At 46.3% G+C, this 27,139-nt stretch overlaps 1 protein-coding gene across 3 annotated transcripts in view; it reads right to left on the bottom strand.

Annotated features, from left to right (window-relative positions):
* The window catches only part of TTLL11 (tubulin tyrosine ligase like 11), a 221,181-nt gene extending 195,384 nt beyond the window's left edge, over positions 1–25,797 (bottom strand). Inside the window, exon 1 of one of the 3 annotated variants that reach the window (XM_046023174.1) lies at positions 25,190–25,797. In XM_046023174.1, coding sequence (XP_045879130.1) covers positions 25,190–25,624 — 435 coding nt within the window. In that variant the 5' untranslated portion in view covers positions 25,625–25,797. Of the gene's footprint in view, positions 1–17,649; positions 17,696–25,189 lie in introns of those variants that run through there. The other 2 variants (XM_046023178.1, XM_046023175.1) reach the window with 2 other exon arrangements.
* Between the last annotated feature and the right edge of the window lie 1,342 nt (positions 25,798–27,139).

Below are 27,139 nucleotides of genomic sequence, written 5' to 3'. Positions count from 1 at the left end.
AAGAAAAGGAACGGGGATACAAAAAGAAAGTAAACTCTCCAGAGATCAATCAGCCAGCCGGTCAAATAAAATTTGCTCCCCTTCCTTTCTTCCAGCTTTCCTGTGGATTTTTACCGTCTCTCATTCCGGATTAAGTAACGCCTTCTCAGTATGGATTACGTAGTCCTGTCAAAACAAAAGCCATTCCCCTGTACCAGAAGGCTACTGATTTGGAGTCACCACTAATTAAGGAGTTGAGTAGAGTAACTGAAGCAGCCAGATAATAAGAAACTATAAGCCGTGGCTTTCATCTGGGAGAGGTTATGGATTTAGAATCCAAACACTGAGGTTCAAATCCCAGACCTACCACTTACTAGATGAAACACAGACGAGTTAACGAACCTCTCTGAGCCTCATTTTCCCCAACTGCGAAGGGGGTTATTAATACCGCCCGTCCACAGAGTGATTTCGGAGGAATATGTGAGATAATGGAGATGGTAGCCTGACACCATCAGGCCCTTAAAAAATGTTTGCTAATAAATAATAAAACAAGAGTGAATTTATAGCCCAACAAGAGAGCTGTGCTAATATGGAAACAAGAGCTAATAAAGATAAATTAAATTAATAAAAAAGAGAATTTGCAGGCACAAAGCACGATTCTCAGATGTGTTCTGAAGAAACAGGCCCTTCCCAGGATACAGTGGATTGAATTATAATGTGGTTCTCTGGGATATGATGTTTTAAAGGGTGGGTGTGGGAGGGAGCTTTAATGTGCTAATTTTTGCTCACAGGCAACAGATTTCCTGGGAGCTGGGCAGAAGTGAACCAGGTTTCAGAAAAGAAAGCAGACTCCAAGCTCAAGTGACATCAGCTCATGGGCTGGAGAACTGCGGTGACAAAGTGTGGGACGGCAGGGGTTGGGGTATTTGTTATAATAAGGCCATACCATTTAGAAGGTGCTTTTACATGACCTTTCTTTACTAAGAGACAGAAAACACAGAAGTTTAGTAAAGGCTGTGGGACCATTTAGAAGGTGCTTTTACATGACCTTTCTTTACTAAGAGACAGAAAACACAGAAGTTTAGTAAAGGCTGTGGGGAGAACACGAGGGAAAGACACAGAGCCAGAGTACAGGGTCACAGGAGAGCAATCTTGCCTTAGAGCTGAGGGGCAGAAGTCACCCAAATGCATAAACGAACAGAGCCGACAGTGTCGACTGGACTAGTCACCTGAGAGTGACTGGATTAATGACCTAAGGACTGAAACATACCAGACACTGAACTTGGGGCCGTAACAGACCCTCTGTCTCTACTAAACCCAGAAAAGCCACAAAATCATCAAGGGGCGCTACTAATCATCAGATGTCTATGCAATAGGTAAAACTTACTGAACATTCAGGAAAGTTCTAGAGTCCCCTATAAAAGAACAAGAGAGGCCCACAGAGTGGTACGGTTATCAAGACTTGAGTCCAAATCTCGATTCTGCATGACCTTGGGCAAGTTGCTTAATCTCTGTGAACCCAGCCCTTTCTTTGTCTGGAAATCAGGGATGATATTTTTCACCTCAAAGGTTTATAAGGATCAAATGAGATAATCTGTGAAAAATACCTAACACAGAGAAAGCATTCGCAGTGTTTGCTTCTCTGCCACTCAAACCCAAGCAAGCAAGCAAAAGGACTTTGTTTCTATTATAGTCAACCCAACTTCTTCAATGAGTAGGGCATTCAGAAAGCTGGTTGACAGGGCGCCTGGGTGGCTCAGTGGGTTAAGCCTTGCCTTCGGCTCAGGTCATGATCCTAGGTCCTGGGATCAAGCCCTGCATCGGGCTCTCTGCTCAGCGGGGAGCCTGCTTCTTCCTCTCCCTCTGCCTGCCTCTCTGCCTACTTGCGATCTCTGTCTCTCTTAAAAAGAAAAAAAAAAGAAAGTTGGTTGACAATGTGTTTATGTGGGAAAATAAACTCTCAAGCTGAAAGCTGATTTGCACTGGTTTGTGTATCTGCCAAAGATCCCTGCTGAGGAATCTGGAATCCAAGGCATCAAGGGAAGAGGAAACAAGGGTCTATTATTAGCAAAGGCTTTAAAAATAAAGAAACCATGTACTTTATCCTCGCTTTCTCATGACAAGCCAAATCTCTAATTCCTAATCTTTTTCTCCACAATAGTGACCAGAATGAAAACATTCCCCATTTTAATGAATGCTAGATTTTTATTTATTTATTTATTTTGTCCTACAGATATTCTCACACAAGCACACAAAGACATATACGCGAGGGGATGGTGGGCACAGCTTTATAGAGTAGCAACACCTGTAGATGGTCAAATGCATGTCGATGGGGCATCCGTTCAGTAAGTGATGGGACACCCACGCTGCGGGATGTCGTGCAGCCGTAAAGGAAAGGATGCGGTAAATCAATTCGTGCTGACGTAAAACAGTAGCCAAGCTCTATTGTTCAGTCACATAAAAGGTGCAGAATGGAGTGCATCATATGAAAGCATTAGCTAAAGAAAAAGAACTATTTATATGTGGATGCTTCTGCCTGCATATCTCTGGAAACCTACCAAGAAGCTGCCCACGGTAGTTGCCTTTGAGGGAGGGCACTGAAGGTGGGATGAGGGACATATTTCTCGGAGGTCACCCTTTGATACTACGTTGATTTTTTACCATGGGCGTGTCTTTAAGTTTTTAGTCCATCAGTGACATTGAGATATATGGTAATAATGAAGACACGAATGACGAGAGCGATAACACTCACAGTGTGCTGGATTATGCACTGGGCTTCTCCCTCAACTGTCCTCTGAGGTGGGGGTTACTATCCCCATGATTCGGCTGAGGACACTGGGGCTCCAAGTTTGGACAAGTTCAATAACTGCCTCCTCCTAGTCCACACAGCTAGCAAGGAGCAAAGCCCGGATTAGCACGCAGGTCTGACAGACTCCAAATCCTTCTTTAGGCTTGTGCTGTGGCAGAGACTGCAGGCCGTTCCCAAAATGCAGTTCCTTTTCTTTCTGGATACCACAGGAGTCTACGTTCCCAGGGTCCCTTGCCGTGACAAAGCCTCTCGGTGACCAAACTTTAGTCAGGCTCCTCTGCCAGGCCTCCACCTTTGGCCTCCCTCGCTGGTCTCTGCACGGCCCGGTCTCAGCAGTTCAGCAGGAATCCCCCACCCAGTATCTGATCCCTCTCAGTATCTCATCGAATTCCTCGTCCCCCGCCTTTGGTATCTGATGCCCCTGACCTGCTGCAGCGAGAATCCTGTCCAACTGCTCTAGCCAGCACCCTGCCTTGCCCCTGAGGTTTCTTCTTGGTGATTTTCCATCCCTTCACCCACATCCCACTCCTTGGCTAAACATCCCCACTCATCCTAGTGGTATACAGAATGCAGCCCAGGCCTCTTCCTCTGTTGCAAGAGTTCCTGAATAAAATCTGTTTTTACCACTACTGCCCAGCTCTGGTTTCCGTTTCCTTCGATGAGAGTGAACTGTGAGTCACCGAGCACCTACATGAGCCAGGTGTTGTCTTCAGGCCTGGCAACACAGTGATGACTAAGAGAGCCCCTACCTGTGCAGGGGGGGAGACTTCCCAAGTATGTGAGCCCTATCCCCTCAGGTCAGGTCAGAGACACTGCAAAGCAACGGTGGATGGCAAGTCTGCATTTGTTCCCGACTCGCCAGCTATGCAGTCAGGTCAGGTAACAGGTCAGGCTGGGGATGGGGAGCAGGGCTGAGGAAGGACAAGGGGAGGGCGCGGTCACTCTCCCAGGTGATGGTAGGCGAGAGCCCCCTGCTGGACAGTCCCAGAGAAGACTCAGCAGCATAACCCCCAGACAAAAGCATCCTTTCCTGGCAAGAAACGGGAGGACAGAGAGAGGAGAGCTACAGGGCTGGACTCGCTCCCTCACTAATGTGTCTCTCTGTCACTCTGCTGCTGAGGCCGGCACTGGCACACGTCCTCACGTTCTTCCAGGTCACAGGCCCTCCCTGGATGCCTGTTGTAGGCCAGACACTAGACAGACAGACAGACAGACAGACACACACACACACACGTGCATGCGATACCTCTGTCCTCAACGTGCTCACAGTTTAGTGTCCATAAACAAATCATTATCCCCACGAAAAGCAATATATATAGAGGAACCTACCAGGTGCTAAGAAGACACAGAGGAAGAAGCAGCTGCTTCTGCATGGGGAGGCAGGGGGCTCATGGCAGAGGTCACAGTTGGCTGGATATTGAAGTGGGGCTCCAAGTTCAGCGGGCAGGGAGAGGGGGATGAACGCTATTCCAGCCCAAGAGGTCAGTGGGAGCAAGGGTGTTGGCACCTGCCCAACCTGGGAGAAGACAGCTGGGGGGGGAGGCAGGGGAGCCTGGCAGGGGTGCAGCTAAAGGGCTAGCAGGGGAGATTTTAAGGCCCTTAAATGCTTTGCTAGGATGGAGTAGGGATTTTGAGTGCGAGAACACCCACCCCACAGCCTGGTCACCAGCAGAGGGGGGCCTCATCCCACTGGCTTTTGCAGGTGAAGCCGTCTTCCAAAAGCTCCTCTTGAATGTGGCACCCGAGGAGGAACCACAGTCAATTCAGCATCACCTTGCTCATTACTAACCAGCAAAGATCTCAGGACGGGCTCAAACGCATCTTCGAGGAGAGTCACACAATCGTCTCTGAGGGGCAGAGGAGAGAAGACAGGATAGATGGAAGGGGAAGTAGCCAGAGGGTAGGAGAAAGACAGGTGACACTCAGCCTGGGGCAGGACAGTCTGCACATCACAGAGTCCAGCGGAGGGGCAAAGAGACAGGCTCCTGCCCTTGCGGAGTGGAGGATCAGAACTGGCTCAGGTGGCTGACTTCCCTGCCGTTCACCCTTTGCACAAAAATCAATCCTTGTGTGTCTGGTGGCGAGAAAAGACTGCACGGGGAGGCAGCTCGGTGCAGGGGAAGGAGCCGGCAGCGTGAGGTCAGGCCCAGCGTTGAGACTCTGGCTCCACCTCTCTGTGGCTGGTGTCCCCTACATTCCATTTTCTTCCTTGCCTACCAGACACACAGCACCGTCTCTACTGGTCAGTGGCGCCCATGCCCAAGCTCCTAACCAGAGTCTGGCTCAGAGCCGACCCTGGCTGCCCTGTTCCCTTCTTTTTCCCCTCAGGAGGAGGGCCATGCATATGAATAGCCTTTTTATTCTTTTATTTCCACATGGTCTGAATTTGATTTAACTCTGCCCTCTTCCTCCTCAATGAGGTTGAAATATATCATTGGTTACTTAATGGCCCTTCAGGCACTGAGGCCTTTATTAAATAGCAGCGTCATACCCACGTGATGAGAGTGCCAGGGGCCCACTAATCTCTCCCCACTGCTTTGGTGAAGCTTTCAGCCACCCCCTGGGCCGCCATCTCCTTCTGCCAGGAAGGAGACACAGGGAAGGGGGCACCACTGCCTGGGGGACTCCAGCGCTGGAAAGCAGAGGCCCCTCCATCACCAGAAAGGAAGACAGTGGTCCCTGGGAATAAGTGACACCAGCCAGCCAGTTCTCCCTGGCGTGGCTCCCACTCCTCCCCCGACATGGGACCGATGGAGGAGAGTACACTTGGCTTGGCATTGACGGAGACCCGAGCTTGAGTCCTCTGGCCAGCCCAGCCTCAGTTACCTCACCTGTAAAGCAGAGCAAAGGGATGTAGCCTCCTTGCCTCAGAGGGTGGCCGGGCAGCTCTGTTAAGTGACAGGAGGGACTCTGCCGCCCTTCTGCGAGGAGGGTCTGTGGTCCTACCCTGCTGGTTTCTGCAGCTGGACTCGGTCACCAAGTACCACCTCTGAGCACTTGCAACATGCCACAGACTGACCGGGAAGCCACTCTCCCTGCCCTCAAGGAGGCTTTCCCCACCTCTGGTTCACCCCGCCTCCAAGCCCTCCATACAGCTTGCACATCACAGTCAGAGAGATCTTTCCAACATACGGAGGTGATTTCTGTCTCACACACACACACACACACACACACACACGCATGCACACCTGTTTACAACCACCCAGGGGTTCCGCAGAGCTCTCACCTTGCAGTTGGGACCTTCATGTCTTGGCCCCTGCCCACCTCTCAGGCAGGTGGCATCATCCCTCACTGTCCCTTCCTCAAATTCGATGTCGCAGCTGCAGGACAAGGTTTGCAGTCCTCCCAAGTTTCCTGTGTGCCGGCTCGCCGCCCTGTCTTGACTTGCTGCGCCGAGTGTGAACACTGGAACACTTGCTCAGCCCTGTCTTCCTCCCTAGGAGGCTCCTGAGTGCCGCTTCTGAGTCCCTTACCACTGCGCCTCCTCGTGCAGGGCGCGGTAATAACTAGAGAGTGAGCTGCCTGCAGGGAGGGAGCCACGGGGGGCATTTCCTTGTTGGCCTAGTGCTCAGTGCAGTCTGCAGCGCAATGTCTGAGGAATGAATGAAAAAGTCATTTCAGCCAATAGCTGTGAAGGGCCTGCTCCCTAGGGAGCCAGGCCTTGTGCGCTGGAGGGTGACGATCTGATAATAAACAATCGTCACCAAGACCTGTGTGGTCCTTGCACGAGGTGAACTGAAAATCTGGTGGGAAAAAGAGAAAATGAAGCAAGCCATGACAGTGATGCTGACTGGTGCTATGACGGAAGAGACCTGAGGACAGAGGAGGACGGATGTGGGTGGCAGGAGAGAAGGTCAACACAGACTATCAAAAATAGCAACACCTCACCAATCTGGAAACCCGCTATCTCATTTATCCGGAAAGTAGCTGGAACCCAGAAAGAAGGATTAGCGGCTACTTAACAACCAAAGTATGTCAAGAAGACGGACTCTTATTTCCCTGAGTGCCTCTGACACACAAAAGCTTTTGCCAAAACCTGCAGGTTGACCTCATTTCGCCTCCCTCAGTCTCCACCACACTTCCTACGTAACTGTCAACAGAATGCTTAGCATCTCACACCGGACTCGTCAGCTGTGTCTGTTCCCCTGAGACGGGGGCCCCCAAGGCCACCACCGGTGGTTTTCTTTAGGTCATGCACAAGGCTGCTATGAAGCTGGTCACATGCGGGCATCTTTCGTATTTTGAACACTTTCCATATATTTATAATCCGTACATTTATATTTTTTAACTCTATAACAAATGACTTATTCATACAAGTATTAGTTATTATGTAATATTTACATGTTACCATAGGAAAAACACTTACTGATCTAAACTGGGAGTTCAAAAATATTCTGGTTCAATAAACAAACATCAGATGATTTTATTTGGGAATTTTATATTTATGATGAGAATCTCCTGGCAAATGGTACTCAAGTGTCTTGTTTTAACAAGGAAATATGTATTGTTCCCCTTTGACAAATCGCACTATCAAAAGACTGTTGATTTTTTTTTTTAAGATTTTATTTATTTATTTATTTATTTGACAGAGAGAGAGATTACAAGCAGGGGGAGCAGCAGAGGAAGAGGGAGAAGCAGACTCCCCGCTGAGCAGGGAGCCCAATTCTGGGTTCGATCCCAGGACCCTGGGATCATGACCCGAGCTGAAGGCGGACACTTAACTGACTGGGCCATCCAAGTGCCCCAAACACTGTTGATCTAATAACATCTAAAACAGACTATGTTTCTAAATCAGATCTGCTTTTATATCTGATGTATAATTGATGAGTACTTTTCATTTTTTTGAACAATTCCTCATTGGTATTAATGCACTAGTTAAACCATATTGCAGTTCAATTCAGCTGGTGTTTGTTTCTTATGCCAGTATATTTCTGAATTTTAAGCTGAAATCAACAAGGATTTCATTATAATACCATGTAAATATTATCTAGTAACTAATACTCATTTATCATCAATAATCCACTTGCTTTAACAAATTCATTATTGAGATATAATTAATACACTGACTAATTTAGTATTTTTTTCCTTGAGGAGGAGGCACCTTGTTCTCATTCACACAAAAGGATGGTATAGGCCAGTAGCGGCCCTGTTCAAGGACAGGGATGGTGTCTGGTTGTGTCTTTCTTTTTTTTAGAGCCCAAGAGAGCGCTCAACGCGGGCCCGATCTCACAACCCTGAGATCATTACCTGAGCGCAAATCAAGAGTCTGATACTCAACAGATTAAGCTACCCAGGTGCCCCCCCACCATTTTTTAAGTAGGCTCTACACCCAGCATGGAGCCCCCCACAGGGCTTGAACTCACGATCGTGAGATCAAGACCTGAGCTGAGATCAAGAGTCAGACATTTAACCAACTGAGCCACCCAAGCACCCCTAACTGTGTCTCTGTTGCCACTGCCTTGAACAGACCTTGGGGCATGGTGGACATACAACATGTATTTGTTGAATGAATAATGGATGACTTCAAGGCCACAGGATTTAAAATCATGTATATATACTCTATTTCACTGTACTTCCTAGAAATACGTCTGCACATTCTAATGGAATAGTATTGCATAAATCTTAAACAACCCTCCTCAGTGACCAGCTGAAGCTCATTAACCTGTCACCCAGAGGGGACCATTCTCCTCTCTCTCTGTTCCCTAGACATAGAATATTTTTTCTGAGAAGACTTTTTTTTTTAAGATTTTGTTTATTTATTTGACAGACAGAGATCACAAGTAGGCAGAGAGAGTGAGGAGGAAGCAGGCTCCCTGCTGAGCAGAGGGCCCGACATGGGACTCAATCCCACAACCCTGGGATCATGACCTGAGCCGAAGGCAGAGGCTCTAACCCACTGAGCCACCCAGGCACCCCTTTTCTGAGAAGTCTTAAGAGTAAGAAGTTTTCACAGCTATCACAAACCATTAAAGGAACATCTTTGCAAACTGTCTAGACAGTCATAAAGTTTAGTAATTTCTGAGAAAGTGTCATAAAATCCAGTAAGATGGCAAGGCCTTCAAATAGAGCCCGAGGTTCCTTAAGAAAGGACCAAGTGCACAGGCTAAAGAAAGCTCTGTTATCATGGAAAGTAAACCCAGCCAAAACTGAAGACTCGCACGGGCTTACAAACAGCTGGTTCTCTATTTCTGGCTTGAGCTTCGCAATGCCAGCGACAGGGTGAGTTCACTGCCTGGAATCATTTATGTCACTTCCCTTTAAAGAAAATAGTCTCTTTGAAGGTAGTCCAAAAACACAGCACTAGAACCATTACTGATTACACAGTTCAATTCAGTTAACATTTGCCGAATGCCTTCTCTGTGCCAGGCACTGAAGAACTCAAAGATGAATAAGACAAGCTCGCTGCTACTGGATTTTCCTACAGACTAGGGGGAAGAGACAGACCATCTCAATCAATAGCCTTGCCCACCCACCCTGATCCTGTCTCAGGTAGCATCGCCTCTCCTGAGGTATAAGACAGCATCCTAACTTGTCTTTGTCTCCACTCTGGAGCTCTGATCCATTGTCCAGAGGGATGTTTTTCAAAGGCAGGTGTAAATCACCTTTCCCCCTGTACACAGGGAATGGTCTGGCCCCAGAGTGCTTCTGGAAGGCAAGCATCAGATTAGAAACTCCCAGATCAAGCCAGGCCCTCTGCAAGGTCACATCCTCAGGGGCGAACCAGAAGAAAAGTTGCTCAGGGAAGGGGAAAAGAGCCTTCCTTTGGAATGCCTAACCATAACACATGCAAGTCTAGAGCCAAATTTACACTGTGCCTATAATCTAAAAAGCCTAAGATCAAAAATTTAGTTTTCAGTGCTCTAGGTTAATGGAGCCCTCTGAGCCACTGGCACAAGATGAAAATCCTCTCTTTAAATTCAGGTCTCAGAGAATTATCAGAGATTAAAGTCCCAAGGAACATGAGCTTACTGTCAAAAAAGAAAGGTCTAGAAATATCTAAATCAAAATCCCAGAAAGAGAGAAGCAAAACAATGGGTAAGAGACAATATTGAAGGATAAAACAGATGAGAATTTCCCAGAATTGATAAAAGACAGCAAACCTCAGAGACAAGAGTCCCAACAAATCTCAAGCAGAATAAATAGAAAGAAACTCTCACCCAGGAAGTCATAATGACACGGAAAACATCGAAGACAAAGAAAAGATTTTAAAAGCAGCCCGAAGGAAAAAAAGACACTTTACCAGCAAAAGAAAAAAAGCCAACGGAGAACTGACCTCTCAGTAGTAAAAACAGAAGTGAGTAAACAGTGAGTGGCATGTTCTCAAAGTGCTGAGATCACATAATATCACCTTAGCACTATATGTGCAGCAACACTATCTTTCAAGAATGAAGGCAAAAGGAAGGTAATTTAAGGTAATTTTGGACAAACAGAAACTGACAGAGTTTATTACAATTAGCCCCTTGCCAAAGGAACTTCTAAGAGATTACTTTCAGGAGAGAGAAAACGATCCTAGAAGGAAAGTCCGAGATGTGAAGTGTAATAAACAAAGCAAATGGCAAACATGGGCAAATCTAAAATACACCAAGGCTTTGTAGAAACTAATAATAATGTCTAATTTGTAAATTTCAAAAAAGGATAAAGTAAGAGAGAACTAATACATTGGACAACAAAAGCAGGTAAGTCAGGAGGGATGTGACCAAAACGAAATATCCTAAGATCCTTATGTTGTTAAGAGGAGAGTAAAGACACTAACTTTAGACTTTGTGAAGTTAGTTATACACATATTAAATTTTCTAGGATTACCACTAGAAGAAAAAAATAAGATGTCTAACTTCCAGACTAGTACAGGGGGAAATGGGAAAAGGAAAAGTCAACTAAAAAATATATGAAATCCATAATCATAGAGGGAAATACTAATAAAACTCTTCCATGGTCAGACAAAATTATCAGGGTTATAAAATTTGTATAATGCAATCCACAAGCTAATCTGATATACATTCGTAAAATACTGCATTCAATAACTAGAGGATATGGATTCTTTTCAAAAACAAATAGAACATGACCATTTATAAGGCTGTTAAGCCAAAACTGGAAAACCTAAAAAAAGCAAGTAAGGAGAGAGAACAAGAGAAAGTAAGGAAAGAAAGAACATCCTTTAGCCACCGTGCTATTAAGATAGAAATTAATAGTAAAAAGATAAGCAGAAATAATCTCATAAGTTTAGAAACCCTTAAAACACCACAAAGCTAAATAACTCACAGGCCAAAGAAAAAATCTTCACAAAAATGTAAAATACATAGAACTAAAAGGTGATTTTTTTTTTAATGCTACATACCAAAACTGTGGGTGCAGCCAAAGTGGTACTTAGAGGCAAGTTTGTAGTTGTTTGTTTGTTTTTTGGGTTTTTTGTTTTTGTTTTTGTTTTTTTAGGTAAACTTTATGCCCAAGATGGGGCTTGAACTCATGCCCCCAAAGAGCAAGAATCTCGTGCTCTACTGACTGAGCCACCAAGGTGCCCCAAATCTGTAGTCTTCTTAGAAAAGAGATAGGCGAAGCATCTAACTTAATGTCAGAAATAGAACAACATAATCAACCTCAAAAGTAGAAGAAAGGAAATCATGAAGAGCAGAAAGCCATGACACAGAAGATAAAAATAGAATGGAGATTATCAATAAACCAAAAGTTGCTTCTTTGAAAAAACTAATGAAATTGAGATCCATGTAAAGCCCCATGAGTGAGTAAGCAAGGGTACTTAGCCTGGACTAGGGTGTGTGGGAGTGGAGGGGGTCAGGAAGACTTATGGAAAAGAGGCGGCATGAGCTGAGCCTTGAAGGATGGGTATGAGTCAGCCAAAGAAAGGAAGGGCAGATTCTTTTTTTTTTTTAAAGATTTTATTTATTTATTTGACAGACAGAGACCACAAGGAGGCAGAGAGGCAGGCAGAGAGAGAGAGGAGGAAGCAGGCTCCCTGCTGAGCAGAGAGCCCGATGCGGGACTCGATCCCAGGACCCTGGGATCATGACCTGAGCTGAAGGCAGCGGCTTAACCCACTGAGCCACCCAGGCGCCCCAAGGAAGGGCAGATTCTAAGGAAAAGGTAAAACATGACCACGGTAAAGGGGAATGGCACAGCAAGAAGGCTCAAGAGACCCCCTACAGTGCAGTGTTAGTAGCAGATAAAGTGCAAGGCATGGGATGTGTGAAATATAGAGAAGTTTGGTGTGAGATATTACTAAAAAATATTCACCTGAGTCTTTACTGTATACCCGGTGTCATAGACTGAATACACGGATTATATTTTTTAATGCTGGCAACAAACAACTCCATGAGGTACCATTGGATCACGCCCATTCTATAAATAAAGAAACTGAGGTCCAGAGCAAAATGTCCCCACGGTTACACAGTGAGTTATTTCAAACCCGTGTCTGGGTGGTTCCAAAGTCCATGCTACCCTGCATCTCAGGTCATGGAAGTCTTCATATGGATCTTTTAAGGAGTCTGAACTTTATTCTTGAGGCAAATACTCAAATCTACCCCACAAAAAACAAAACTCACTCTTAGAATGAAAGTGTGGGGTGGCGTTACAGCTGCCACTACTCTCTGCCCCCAGGACAGAGTCCACTTCATGCGATGTCCAAAAAGTCGACATACCAGTAACAGGCCACACGGCGATGCGGAACGACAACAGCAAGCCCCGGGCCGACCTGCGTTCCTGAGGCATATTTACAATGGCTACCTGGGAGCCAAGCACTGTTCAATGACGAGGACGGGATAAGCACGTGTACTTTTCCCAACATCTTTACCGAAACACAGTTCACATACCACACGATTCGCCCATGTCAAGTGAGCAGCTCAGCTTTGTGTAGCGCAGTCACGGAGTTGTGCAACCATCACCACAACCGATACTGAGACATTTCCGTCACCCCAAAGGGAAATCCTGTACTAGCTGTCGCTCCCAACTTCCCCCACAAAAGCCTCCCCAAACCGTAGGCAACCACTAACCTACTTTCTCCATACAGATTTCTCTATTCTGAGTGTTTCATATAAATGGAATCACAACACGTGCGGTTGTCTGTGGCTGGTTTCTTCCACCGAAGATGTTCTCAAGGCCCATCCATGTTGTGGCGTGTATCAGTGCACTCCTTTTAATGGCCAAATTACATTCCACCGTGTGGACAGACCACACTGGGTTTACGCAGCAGCTCATGGACATTTGGTGGTTTCTGCTTTTTGCCTATTGTGGATAATGCTACTATGAACTTAGCATAGTGTCTTTTAGTGAACATACATGTTCGTTTCTCTCAGGAGTAAACAACTGAGATGTAGCAATTCCATCTTTAACATTTTGAGGACCTGCCAAACTGTTTGTCAAATGGCTGCACCGTTTTCCATTCCCACCAAGAGCGTATGAGGGCCCCAATTTCTCCACATCCTCACCAACACTGATGATTTGCTTTTTCAGACATCCTAGTAGGTACAAAGTATATTTCACTGGGGTTTTGATTTTCATTCCCCAAATGACTAATGATGGCACATGACATTTAAATACAACCTTTAATGTGTTCTTTTTTATTCCATACCAGAGATACTTTGACAAAACCTAAGAGACAAAGAAATAATCTATTGAAACTTTCCACAGTTCCATTACCCAACTGTATGTGAAATGCTTAAACCTTAACCCATGGGAAGACGATCCAGGAGCCAGATGAGGGGAAAGGGTCAAAAGTAGAGAGAAAATCAAGCATGTCCACTGAGTAAATTACTTGAAAATTTAAAAGTGGTAAAGCCACATTCTGATGTGGCTATTTTCTTTCTTTCTTTTTTTCTAAAATTTTATTTATTTATTTGAGAGAGTGAAAGAGAGAATGAGAGAGGAGAAGGTCAGAGGGAGAAGCAGACTCCCCATGGAGCTGGGAGCCCGACGTAGGACTCAATCCTGGGACTCCGGGATCATGACCTGAGCCGAAGGCAGTTGCTTAACCAACTGAGCCACCCAGGTGGCCCAAGATGTGGCTATTTTCAATTTAGACATAATAGCTACACAAAAACAGCCCTATCAAAATGCCCTGCCCTGAACTAGGAACAATTATCAGAACTAGGTTTGGCAAAGATAGAGGAAAGATTCACCTAGTTCGCTGTCCTCTCCAATATTTGTCATTACATCTTTCAAAACAGTATACTCTCATATACTGTTAAGTAGAAAACTGCTACAATTCTTGGAAAGAAAATTAGTGATACGTTCCAGAAGACTGAAAAGATAAACGTCCTTTCACCCAAATATTTCACTTCTCAAAAGTTTAAGAAAATAATTTAAAATGTAGGGGAAAGGACTCCAGAAAATTTTTGCACAGAGCAATCAGTCTCAACATTTACTAACATCAAAATTAATAAATGAATCAATATCACTGGATGAGATTTTTTTTAACAATTAAGATGACATTTCTGAAAGTTTTTATAACCTAGGAAAATGTCTAAATTATAATATGGGCATTAATGTTAACAGAGTAACACTGTATCAGCTTTGTAAAACATTGACATTAACCACATTAGCTGAAATTTATGCTGAAGAAATGCTGGAACGAAATGCTTCAAAATGAAAAGAGTCATTGCATCTCTGGTAGGATTATAAATTTTTTTCAAAATTTTTTCCAAATTTTTAATATTTTAAACAATGTGCTTTTTAAAATTTTTTTAAAAAGATTTTATTTATTTGACAGAGAAAGATCACAAGTAGGCAGAGAGGCAGGCAGAGAGACAGAGGGGGAGGCAGACTCCCTGCTAAGCAGGGAGCCTGATGCGGGGCTCAATCCCAAGACCCTGAGATCGTGACCTGAGATGAAGGCAGAGGCTTAACCTACTGAGCCACCCAGGTGCCCCAATAATGTGCTTTTTAAATGAAACTAACAGCCAGGCTCAAAGCCCAGTCCTGTACTGATGACTTAGGTATTAAGTAATTTCCAATGGTCTTACTCAATTCTAGGCAGGCTGGGAAATCATACTCAATTTAGATGGGCAATGTGGTCATTGGAACAAGACCCAGCTTGAGAGCCAGGAGACCCAGCGTCAAGTTCTCAGCTGTATGTCACCTGACACCTCGGAAGGGTGGGAGAGCTGAACCGGAACCAGGACTTAGTGTGTGGAGGCTCTGGCAGGCAGGTTATATAGGCTATCAAACATATGCTATTCAAATGGGACAAGCATCCTATGAGACAAGTATGATGCTCCCTGTGTCAGAACTAATAAATACTGGGAGTCAAACCCAAATCTAACTCCATTCCCTACTGACAACTACCAAACAGAAGTAAGGAAGTCTACCACACTCTGCATAAAGTTCAAGTCAATTAGATAAATGTATGTAAAAGCTCCATATAAAACATCTAGCTGTGGGGTGTCTGGGTGGCTCAGTTGATTTGGGCTCAGGTCATGATCTGAGTCCTGAGATGGAGCCCCACGTTGGGCTCTGCACTGGGCGTGGAGTCTGCTTAAGATTCTTTCTCTTCCGGCACCTGGGTGGCTCAGTGGGTTAAAGCCTCTGCCTTCAGCTCGGGTCATGATCCCAGGGTCCTGGGATCGAGCCCCACATCGGGCTCTCTGCTCAACAGGGAGCCTGCTTCCTCCTCTCTCTCTCCCTGCCTCTCTGCCTACTTGTGATCTCTCTCTGACAAATAAATAAATAAAATCTTTAAAAAAAAAAAGATTCTCTCTCTTCCTCTGCCCCTTCCCCCTTCCCTCTCTAAGAAAAAGAAAAAACCCATCTCGCTCCACAGAAATCTAAGACTCTAAGGTTGTCCACACAGCCTGTTAATCCATTAAGTTTAATAGCATCTGAAGATAGAATTCTGTGTGTTTTCTACCCTCTTGGGCCAACAAGTCAACAATAAGAAAGGACTGCTTTTAGTGAATAGGAAGGAGAAAATTTTTAATTAGAATAAGGTAGATTATGCAAGGCAAATGATTATCTATTAGATGTTTAAATAATCAACAGGGGAAAGACTTACCATGTATATGAAACCAAAAGTAATTATCTGTAATATTTGTAAACCAATAAGAAAAACATCAATATCATAAATGACTAGGAAGATAAATGAACAAAGAATACATTTAGGCATTCCACAGAGGAAGTAGTACACAGGACTGGTAAGTATACGGAAAACCCAGCCTCACTGACAAGTAGAGAAATGTGAATCAGAAGACCGCATTTTTACCCATCGACTGGGCTCAGATTTAGAAGATTAATAGGAGACGGCATTGCAGGAGATGACAAGACAGGCACTCTCAACATTGCTGGTGGCATTTGACGATAACCATCAAAACACAAAGTGCCTACACCGTCTGACCCAACAACTCCTAGGAATTTATCCTACGGAAGTATTTGTACAAATAAACACTTAAGTTGTCTGAGCAGGGGCGCCTGGGAGGCTCAGTGGGTTAAAGCCTCTGCCTTCAGCTCAGGTCATGATCCCAGGGTCCTGGGATCGAGCCCTGCATCAGGCTCTCCGCTCAGCAGGGAGCCTGCTTCTCCCTCTCCCTCTGCCTGCCTCTCTGCCTACTTGTGATCTCTGTCTGTCAAATAAATAAATAAAATCTTTTAAAAAAATTGTCTGAACAGCAATGTCCCCTGTGCCTTTCTTCGTGATTGCATGGGGAAAGTGTGGACACAATATCCATCAATAAATTTTATGATGGTATATCCATAAAGTGGACTATTAGATTGTTAACATGAAATGAACCTACACTACTAACAGAGAAAGATGTCCATGCTAAAAAAGCAGTTGCCAAACACTATACATATTGTTTGACTGCAGCATTTTAAAATCATGTATGTTTAAATTTATATATTCGATATGTAACTCTTGCATCTCTACATATGATTCCTATTGCGATGGTCATTAGCACCACTCACCGATATTCTGATTATCCTCTTTATGCCACCATGGTAGGACTGCACATCCCCAAGCCATGGGAAGTTAGCCATGCCATGTAACGCTTTGCTGAATGATAGGTGAGCACGGCCACTTCTGGGGAAAAGTCTTACAAGTCAGCGCACAGTGTGCACATTCTCTTCCCTTCGGTGACTCAGAGGAGCAGGCGTCGAGCTGGAAGCACGGGGCTCTGAATAACCAAAATGCGAGCCCCCATCCTCCCTCTCCACCAACCTGCACTGAATCCCTGAGTGGGAGCAAGAAATAAACTTCTGTTGTTAGTAAGCCACTGACACACTGTGGTTGCTTGTTACTAGAGCACAATTTAGTGATCCCGACACATGCAGGAATAAGACAAAATTCTGGAAAGATCCATACCGAACTGTAACAGTGGCATTGCCTCTTAAGGAGAAGAGTTAGAAGGAAGGGGATGGGGTGAGGAGTGGAGGTTTGGGATCTGTACATATTTTTTATAAGCACACATTGTTTTTGGAGGTTGAACAGATTTATTTATAAATAATCTTAATGTCCAGAAAAATGACCAGTGTTGCTTTTTTAGATCCCAATAAACCACAGTTCTGACACAAAGAGAAATTAAATCTCCCTATGAGCATAAAGAACAAAATAGGAAAACTGTTCTACATAAGAGTTCTAGGCAGATGGACAGAAGGACTTTTTGGAAAAGTGACATTCTACCGAATAGGGCTGACGGGCACAGGAGAAAAACTGCCCTATTCTTCCAGCTCCATGAAGAATGAGGAGGTTTTATTCAGATGACAAGAGAAGCAGATGGGGCTAGAGAAAGAGTCATCAGAACTGCCTGCTAGGACTTACAAAGGCATTTCTAAAAATTACTAGATAATGGTTCATACACACCCAGGGAAACAAACACAAACACAAATCGCAGCTGAGGCAGCTGTTACAGCAAGGCACGACTTACGTGATGTGAAAGGAGAGATATGAGTCCATCTGGGATGGAGAAACATGATGACTGCTCTCCACCAAACACTAATCTTTCCAGAGGCATCTGAGTGCCCTAACTTGGCTGTAGCGGAGCAACCACGGGAAGGGAGGAGTTCAAAACTAATGAAAGGGCAAGCAAGGTTATTTGACTGTTCACACCTCCAAGTTTTTGTTATAAAACTTAATGAAGATGTCACAGAAATTCACTAGAGGGAAAGAAAGCCAAACAGGTATTCCTACTGGAAACCCAGGTACTTTAAAGATTTTCTGATTTAACCCTCCTAACAACCCTACCAAGTATGGGATGCTCATTCCTAGAGATGAAGAACCTTTGGCTCAGAGAGGGGAAGCAAGTTGTCCGTCCAGGGTCACAGAGTCAAGACTCAAACCCATATCGGGCTACGGTCTTTCCAGAGTCAGTGGGTAGTACTGTAGGGATGACAGGAGTAAAGAAATCAACCCAGGAAGTCTCTTCCACCCAGCTAATGGGTATATTCACACACGCAACCTCAGTCCTCCCTGTGAACTCAAATAGCTACAATACGCTTCCCACGGTGATGTATTTGATAATTAATACACCAAAGTATGAGGAAGGCACCAGGTTCAAAATGGAGGCTTTAAATTTTTCAGTTAAATTCACAAAACCTTCAAAGTATAATTGGTTCAAAAAGTTTAAGTCCGTGTTATTTTAAAAATTTTAAATCTACACTACGTCACATTGACATTCATTTAAAATGTAACTGTTCCTTATCCTCAGAGAGCTGTGTGCTTTGTTATTTGCTGTATCCCAAAGCCCAAATATAGTCTGGCACAGAGTTGGTCTCAAATTATTTGTGAAGTGATTCCAATGAGCTGGTCATAGATGTTCTGGTTTACCAGTAACCTATATACACAGAGTAAAATCTACAGTAGTTTTTTTCTAGTTTTCAAAAGTAGATCAAAACCAATGTCTATAATTGCTCAAAGGAAGAAAGATGGCTAACATTTACTAACTACTGACAGTGTGTCAAGCATTGAGTTAAGGCAATTTACATACATTCCCTTATTTAATCTCACAAAAATTCTGCAAGGTAGGTGTCACTTGACTTGTTGCAGGTCAAGAAATTAAGACTCAGGGGGTGCCTGGGTGGCTCAGTGGGTTAGGGCCTCTGCCTTCAGCTCAGGTCATGATCCCAGGGTCCTGGGATCGAGCCCCGCATCAGGCTCTCTGCTCTGAGAGATAACCATCTCTCTCTCTCTCTGCCTGCCTCTCTGCCTACTTGTGATCTTTGTCTGTCAAATAAATAAATAAAATCTAAATATATAAAAAAAAAAGAAATTAAGACTCAGATTCTATATTTAGTACATGATCAGTTGGGCCACATTAGTCAATAGTAGCAGGGATTTACTCAACAGTCTTGAATCCAAAGCCCGTGCTAGCTCCAAGACACAACACTTCCCCTCTAGAGAAGGCACTAAACGAGTGGGCAGTTACTACGATATTACTACGATAATATGTCCTTTTCAAAGAACAGAATTAAAAGAAAAAGGATATGTATGATTGAATTTTTGCAGTCAACGTCTGCTGATACAAACCCAGAATCCAGAAGGCTATCAAAACTGAGGCTATTTACAACAGAGGGTACATTTACATAACACGGGAAACAGCTCTAGCAATTATCAGCTAAAAAAAAAAAACCCAAAATTTGAATTTGTACTCGTCACTGAACTTGAACATGAGCCCCTGGAACTTGTTCTTTGAAGGACTGTTTGAGGTGTTAGCGTGGATTCGTGAAGCTATTGCACATACCATGTTGTTCAAACAGCAGCGGTAGTGAGGAGTGATTTTTACGGCCTGACAAGCACAACGGGCAAAGGAAAAACCACATGTCTATTGAAAGGAGAGCATTTGATGAATGGGACATAAATTCTTACATACAATGCTGTTTTCAAAAAATGGAATGTAAATCGCAATGATCATCACGGAGATGAGAAAGGGAGGTAAGATCTAACTGTCTAGTTTTTCATTTTATACTCCACCTTCTTCCAGAAGGAATGAGATACGGTGATTCATAGAGCAGGATCACATTCCATAGAGGAGACAGGCTACTCAGCTAATCAAATGGCACCCAAGTGGCTTCTCAGTCTGTGGGCAGCAACAGACAGGATTTGGAAGGTGCAGGCACCAAAGACAGATGTCAACGTGTTTTATTTTAAGTCCTACTTGCAATATTGCTCTCCTGGATCTGAGCGACTCCACTGTCATTTGAGAGTTATGAGTCAGACGAACGGGAGGGTAACGGGTGGAGAATTATAAAACACACGGACAGGTGTGCTTTGGAACAAGACACACCACTGTTTGAACCCTGACTCTCCTTCTTAGTTGCTGTGTCCACCTCAGTGTCTTCAAGCATTAGCTGGGACTAATAATAGAGTAACCCCTGGCAGGGTGGATTTTAGCCAAGAATTACAAAGAAGATGGTGTAGGATTATACGCTGGTTCCAGGCACAGGCCCTAGATGGTTTTGCCGCTTGTTACCTGTGGCCTTGGGCTAGCCCTGCACCAACCTCTTTCTAAGCCTCGGTTTCCTCATCTGCAATCTGAAAGTGATAATAGGATCTACTTCGGGGGTTTGCTGTGAGGATTACATAAAACAATCCATAGTAAATGTCTGATAATTTTTAATGAGCACAAGACACTAGTACAATGCCTGGCACACAACAGCTATTTCGTAAACAGTAACAGATGTTTAATAAACGGTAATAGTCTATAAGCTATAACTAGGACAATATAATTAGTGTGTACATATTCGAAGGAAGGTTGGATAAGGTTCAGAAAACAACCCATGATTTGGGGTCTCTGAAACAAAGAGCTCCCACTGTAATAGATCTTGGGACAGGCGCTTACATAAGCTATTGCCAACAAAGGTCCTTCTGTGGAATCTCTCAGCGCCCTCGTTCCCGTCAGCGAGCCGGTGTCCATGGCACCACTGTGCGCGTATACACAACCTACATCTCCAGGGAGGGCAGCTCGTAACAATGGTGGCGTCTGCTCTCCTTGGTGTCTTTCCCCTAAGGTTTCTTTACTGATGGTGTCAAAACCGCAGGAGGATACACAGGGGATTGGGGAGAGAGACTCACACAATTGGAAGAGGACCACACAAGTCCCCAAATATTTACTGAACATCTACCGTGAGCCAGGGACCATCTGTCTCTTTCATGTGGCAGCTTCAGTAGTGACTCCATAAACCTGATTTTGCTATTCTCAAATAAACTCTCGCCTTATCTATTAAGTTCACAGAGCTAACATTTGTGACTTCTCCTTTGAGAGGCAAATTCAACACTTCAGACACAGTTGGAGCAGACCTGACCAGACTGGCTAGAACTGAAAAACAGAATCATCAGAGAGTTGGCGTGGGGCTGAGAGAGTGGGCAAGAGAAGCTGAGTCTATATATGGCAAAGATCCTGTTACCATATTCAGGCAGAAGCACAAGCTTCTTGGTGTGGCCTCCAACGTCCTCCGTGATCTGGCTCCTTCTTCATCCCTCCCGCTCTCCCACATACTCTCTATGTGGCCATCTTCCCATTCTGCATACAAAAGCTGATCCATGCTCCTTGCCTTTTTTCCCCACTCTGTGTGGAATGGCCTTTACCTGCCCTAATGTCCCTGCTGCTGGAGGGCAAGGGGTGATTCCCATTCGCATCTAGATCTGTAACTCCAACCCAGGGGCTGCAGAGATCCAGTAGGAAACAGTGAGAAGTGTCCAGAACTGAAGGCTAGTTTCCAAAGGAGTGTCTGTTTCGAGTGCTAGCTCCGCCACTGAGCAGCCACATGACCTTGGATAAGTTACCCTCTGTGTACTTCAACTTCCTCTTCCGAAAAATAGAGACAATGAGGCACTTTATTGGGTTGCTGGGAAAATCGGATCACTATAGATACATTAAGCACTTAGAAGAGTACCTGGTGCAGGCTAAGAGTTATATAAGGTTCATCATAGTCACTGACATTCACAATCATTGTTGTTAAATGTATGTGTAATAAAGAAAAGTGAAGGAGGAAGGGAGACCGTGTCCTGTAACCAGGCAAATGTTGAATTCACACGCTGGCTACGTGATGCCCAGCTAAGTGGGCCATGTGGTGTGGCCCCTCACTGTACACTCACGAAGGAAATACTTTTAACCTGGTTGGTGTCATGACCTTATTTCCTGCCTGGACTGCCCGCTCACCCTTGCCAAAGCCAGCCAGCTGGGTGGGTGTCCCAAATCCCAGCGCTACAGCACAGCATTCAAGGGACACCATTCAACCCCTCGTGTCCCAGCTCCCAGTGGACATATGTCTGCTCCTAGAACATCAGTGCCGAATGTTACAGGTGATCTTGTCCACCATCACCTCTATAACAGATGGGGAAACTGAGGCCTAGAGAGGTAGTGTCTGTACTTTGTTAGTACCTGTTTTATATACATTACTAGTCATACGGTCAATTTTACAGTAGGTACTAAAAATACCATTGTCATAGCTTAAAGCTGGAAGGAACTTAAAGTTTACCCACTCCAGTACTTTTGAAACTCCACATTCCAGGGTATCAGGATGAAATACAAGCTCTGCGACAAGTAGCATCCTTTGGTGAATATTTATCGAACACCTACAATGTGTGCCAAGTCAAACACCACTCCCGCCCTCCCAGGAGGACCAGGACCTCACAGACTCATAAGGAAGAGTGACATTAAGTGAATAATCACGTGTCGAATAGTAAAGTCCTATTGTGGTGAGTGAACTTGTTTTAAAATCTACCAGAAGGAGCAACTCCACCTGCAGGCCAGTGTCTCTCTGAGAGAGAAGAGAAAGGCAGGGTTGGCGTGGAGGGGGCAGTTACAGGTGGTCCCTGGAAACTGCCCCGTACACGGGGTCCACCCGTGCAAGGGCCTCATGTAGATGAACACGACCATTATGTGGCTGTCACAGGAGAGCCCAGGAACCACTTATCTCGCCCAACTTATCCCCATTTGATAGTCAGGCAGACAAAGAGGCCTAAAGAGCTGAACTCACTTGCCAAACAAGCAGAGTCTATAAACGAAGACCATTAAACATGCGCATCCCACCATACTGAACTACATGCAAAGTCCCGAATGTGCCTCAGCTGGGCCTGTACTATGCCCTCTACCAGAGATCCGAAGTCCACAGCCCCTTCCTAACTCCCACTCCTTTTTGGCACTCAGAACTCAGCTTACATCTCTCTCCTCCAGGAAGCTCTTCTTGGTATGGCCTTCCTCTTCTCCCCCAGCACCTACAGCTCTACGGAGGGACAGGGAGACACGCATCACATCATGTGTTCATCCAATCAACAAGTATTTATTGAACACCTACTATGCGCCAAGCACCTGAGGATACAGCAGTAAATAAAACAAAGCCCCTGCCCGCATGGAGCTTACATTCTAATGATGGAAACAGGTAATAAACAACAACACATAATAGAGTGTCGAGTAGAGTTTAGTGCGTAAATAAAAGTAATAAAGAAGAGTAAGGGTTGGAGGAGGGATCACAGGGGAAGGCTTCTCTGAGGAGGTGGCATTTGCCCTGACATCAAAAGTGACAGAGTGAGCCATGCAAACAAGGAAAAGAGCATTTCAGGAAGCAGGAGCAAAGGCGCTATAATCACTGCAATGGGTTTTTCTATTTGTGTTTTATCCCTACTGAACTATAATGTTCTGGAGGCAGAGGTTACATCTTAAGGGTCCTTGATTCCCAAGGTCCAGCATCCACAGCAAACACTCACAGACTGAGTGCATGAACCTGGCACGTATGCCTGCTGGTTTCTGAGTCCTTCTGGCTGCATCTCTCAAGATCTAGTCAGCTTCATGTCTCTCTCTCCCACAGGTCTAAGCTAAGCACAGGCCCTCCTTGGGCCAGTCAGCCTCGCCTGGTTCTTGTGGCCTGGTTTCAGTCCCTGGATTCTCTTTTCATTAGGACTACGGCATTGACAAGTTCTCCAATTCCATGTTGTTCTGGCCCTCTTATCTCTGGCCCAGAACTGGGATCCTGCCCAGAACAAGGGAGCCCTTCTTGCAGGTTTCCTAGGCATGAAAGTCCTCTGAACCCCCAGCCCCAAGCCTGGGGACCCTGACACTAGTAGAGTGGGGAATGGGAAGTCAGATGCCCCCAGTAGCTAACCCCTACCCACCTGATTCTTTTTTTTTTTTTTAAGATTTTATTTATTTATTTGACAGAGATCACAAGTAGGCAGAGAGGCAGGCAGAGAGAGAGGAAGGAAAGCAGGCTCCCTGATGAGCAGAGAGCCCGATGCGGGGCTCGATCCCAGGACCCTGGGATCATGACCTGAGCTGAAGGCAGAGGCTTTAACCCACTGAGCCACCCAGGCGCCCCCCACCTGATTCTTGACTTCCCTCTGAACTACATGACTCCTTCCTGTTGGGACGCCAATCTTCTGACCTCATCAATCCTTTCTGTGGCCATCTCTCTGTGTGTTCCAACTTCATAAAACCACTCCTGAATGTCTGCCAATAAGCCAAGCACAGAGCTAAGTACCCAAATCTTCATGTTGCCTGCTGAAGATTCCCACTCCATCAGCAGACCATCTGAGTCTAAGTCTCCAGATTTGACTCCCCTAAATTACAATCCGCCACTCCTGGAACCCTGTTAAAGAGCCTTAGAAGCTGAAAATAAAGTCAAATGGCTGTACCCAGTCAGCCAACTGCAACGGGCGCCCCTCTGTGTCACTGGTGCTGCATCCCAGCCCCCGCCAGGTCTAAAATGGGTTCAGGGACGAATAACCCATTCCTTCACTCACCCCTGCATCCACCACTTACTGACGCGCACTATATGCCAAGTCCTAGAATGTAAAATGCAGGTCCTGCCCTGATGATGATGCTGGTGGCGGTGAAAGCGATGGAGGGAGAGGAGAAGGTGGTAGGATGAGGTACCATTTATCGCACACTTGTGCCACGCTACAACAAGCAGAGTCTTCTAACGCCGATAGGAGACAGAGTATTCACTTCACTTCACAGAGAGGGAACAGGCTTAAGACGTGAAGCAACTTGCTCCTCAAAGTCACATACCTAAGTGGCAGGGTGTGCTGAGACCCTAAGTCTGTCTGCCTCCAAAGTACCAACTCTTTACCGCCGCACAGGAAGTGCTGGACCATGAGAACTTGAATGAAGTGAAAGAGAGGGTCCCGGCCCCGAGGACCCAAAGCTGGTGGAGGAGACAGACACAGAAGCTAAGATCTACAATGTCGGGGAGTGCTGGCGTCTGGGGGCAGGTGAGCGCTGATGGCTAGAAGCCAGAGCTGTAGTGTAGGGGAGCCAGGGGAAGGAGGGACTAACTTGACCCGGAGCCGGCTTAAAGTCTTCGGGGGGAGTGACTTTGGCGGCTAGGCCTTGAAGGATGAGCACTTGGAGCCTGGTACTCAGCAGGAGCTCAGCCCTCGGCCCTCAGCCCTTAGCCCTGGACCGTGACGGGTCCTCTGAGGACGAACTGTCCAACCTCCCGCCGTGCCCACGCGGCCGGACCGGGCCTCACCTCCTTCCACTTGAGCTGGCGGATGCTGATCTTCAGGGCGTCCAGGGAGGTCCTGGCCTTGGAGCTGTCCACGGTGACCGGCCGCTGGGAGCAGTACTCGTCCGCCGAGTGGCCCGAGCTCCGCCGGCAGCCCCGGCCCTGGCTCCGGGGCTTACGGTGCGGGCAGAGGCCCCGCACCCGAGCCGGCTGCGGCTTGGCCAGGGGCAGCGTGGGCGGCGGCCGCGGGACCACCAGGGCGTCCCCCTCCTCGGTCGCGCGGGGCTGCGCCCGGGCCCGCTGCTTGGACTGCTCCTCCGGCGCCTTGCGCTCCGGCTCCCCGGCCGCGCCCGAGTCCACGCCGACCGGCTCCGCCGCCGCCGCCGGCGCTTCGGCCACCGCCACCGCCTCCGCCTCCCAGCCGGCCGCCAGCTCCCCCTCGGAGCTGCCCCGCCGCATGGCGCTCAGGGCCGGTACCAGCGCCAGTGCCACCGCCGCCGCCGCCGCTCGGCCGTCCCGGCCCGCGACCAAACTGCCGCCGCGGCCACGCGCTCCCCACCAGAGCCCGTTGCCATGATCGCTCAGGCTTTGGTTGACAAGGGCGGGCGCCTCCTCGGGACGGGGCCCGGGAAGGGACAATCGCGGCCGGAGCCGCGGCGACCTCATAGGCGACGGCGTCCACGTGATCAGGCCTGTCACAGAGGCGGGGGCGGCCATCTTGGAAGAGGGCGGAAAGCCGCCTGGGACCGCCGGCTCGAGAAGAAGGCGCTGGCTTTCTAAGGGCGCAGAATTTGGAGGCGAGAGATGAGATTGAAGTTACTAGGGTTTGGGGCACTTGTGGGGCTCCTGAGTCCGGGGGCCGCGGAGGAGAAACGAAAATCTCAACCAAGAGGCCCGCTTTCCCCCACCCCGCTACACAGTCGCTGGAATAACAACCTCGGAAGAAGGAGGCAGGATCTGGTCCGGAGGAGGGAACTCCACTGTCTGGAAGCACCTCAGTTTGATGCTGGCCGGGACCGGTCCAGGCCCTGGGGGAGCAGCTGTCCGCTGAAAGAAGCACCTGCTGGTCCCGGGAGAGCCCCAGACGGAGCAGGGAGGCATCTCTCCCCGCTCTCAGCGCCCCATGGGATGGAGAAGCCCTACACATTCCCCGTCAAGTTGAGGGCATTAACACCATTTTTCTTACTATGTTAATTTTTTTATTGTGGTAAAATAAACATAAAAGTTGCCAGTTTAACCTTTTTTTTAGGCGTGCCGTTCAGTGGCATTAGGTGAATTCACATGATTGTGTAAAAACGATCACCAACATCCATTTCTGGAGCTTTTCGCCTTCTCCAAGTGAAACTGTACTCATTAAGCGGTAATTCCCCATCCTTCCTCCCCCCAGCTCCTGGCAACCACCATTCTACCTTCTCTCCATGAATTTGACTCCTCCAGGGACCTCATTACATACAAGTGGAATCATACAATATTTGTCCCTCTGTGTCTGGCTAATTTCACTCAGCATAATGCCTTCACGGTTCATCCATGTTGTAGCATATCTCAGAATGTCTTTCCTTTTTAAGACTGGGTAATGTTTTGCTCATGAATCTACCACATTTTCTCTACCCATTCATCTGTCAATGGATATTTGGATCGCTTCCACCTGTTGGCTGTGGAGAACAATGTTGCTAGGAGCATGGGTACACAAATACCTTTTCAAGTCCCTGCTTTCATTTCTTTTGGGATGAAATATGTTTTTAAAGCCAATCCAAGGAGAGGGTTCCCTCCTCTTGCCTTAGGGAGCCACATTTTTTTTTTTTAGGGAATGCAGTTGGGAAGGTGTAACAGCACCCCCGGACTGAAGACAGTAACCGTAACTGCACACAGGTGGCTCCTCTTTCTCACCCATCTCCCCTGGTCTCTTGTTTCTTTGTTTTGGCTTTGGGATTCCCTTCCTAAATAAACTGCCTTAAAAGGCACCAGTCATAAACT

Source organism: Meles meles, chromosome 11 (genome assembly GCF_922984935.1).
Source record: "Meles meles chromosome 11, mMelMel3.1 paternal haplotype, whole genome shotgun sequence".
NCBI classification, from domain to species: domain Eukaryota; kingdom Metazoa; phylum Chordata; class Mammalia; order Carnivora; family Mustelidae; genus Meles; species Meles meles.
Note: the sequence above shows the minus strand (reverse complement) of the source record. Positions and strands in the feature narration are given on the sequence as shown.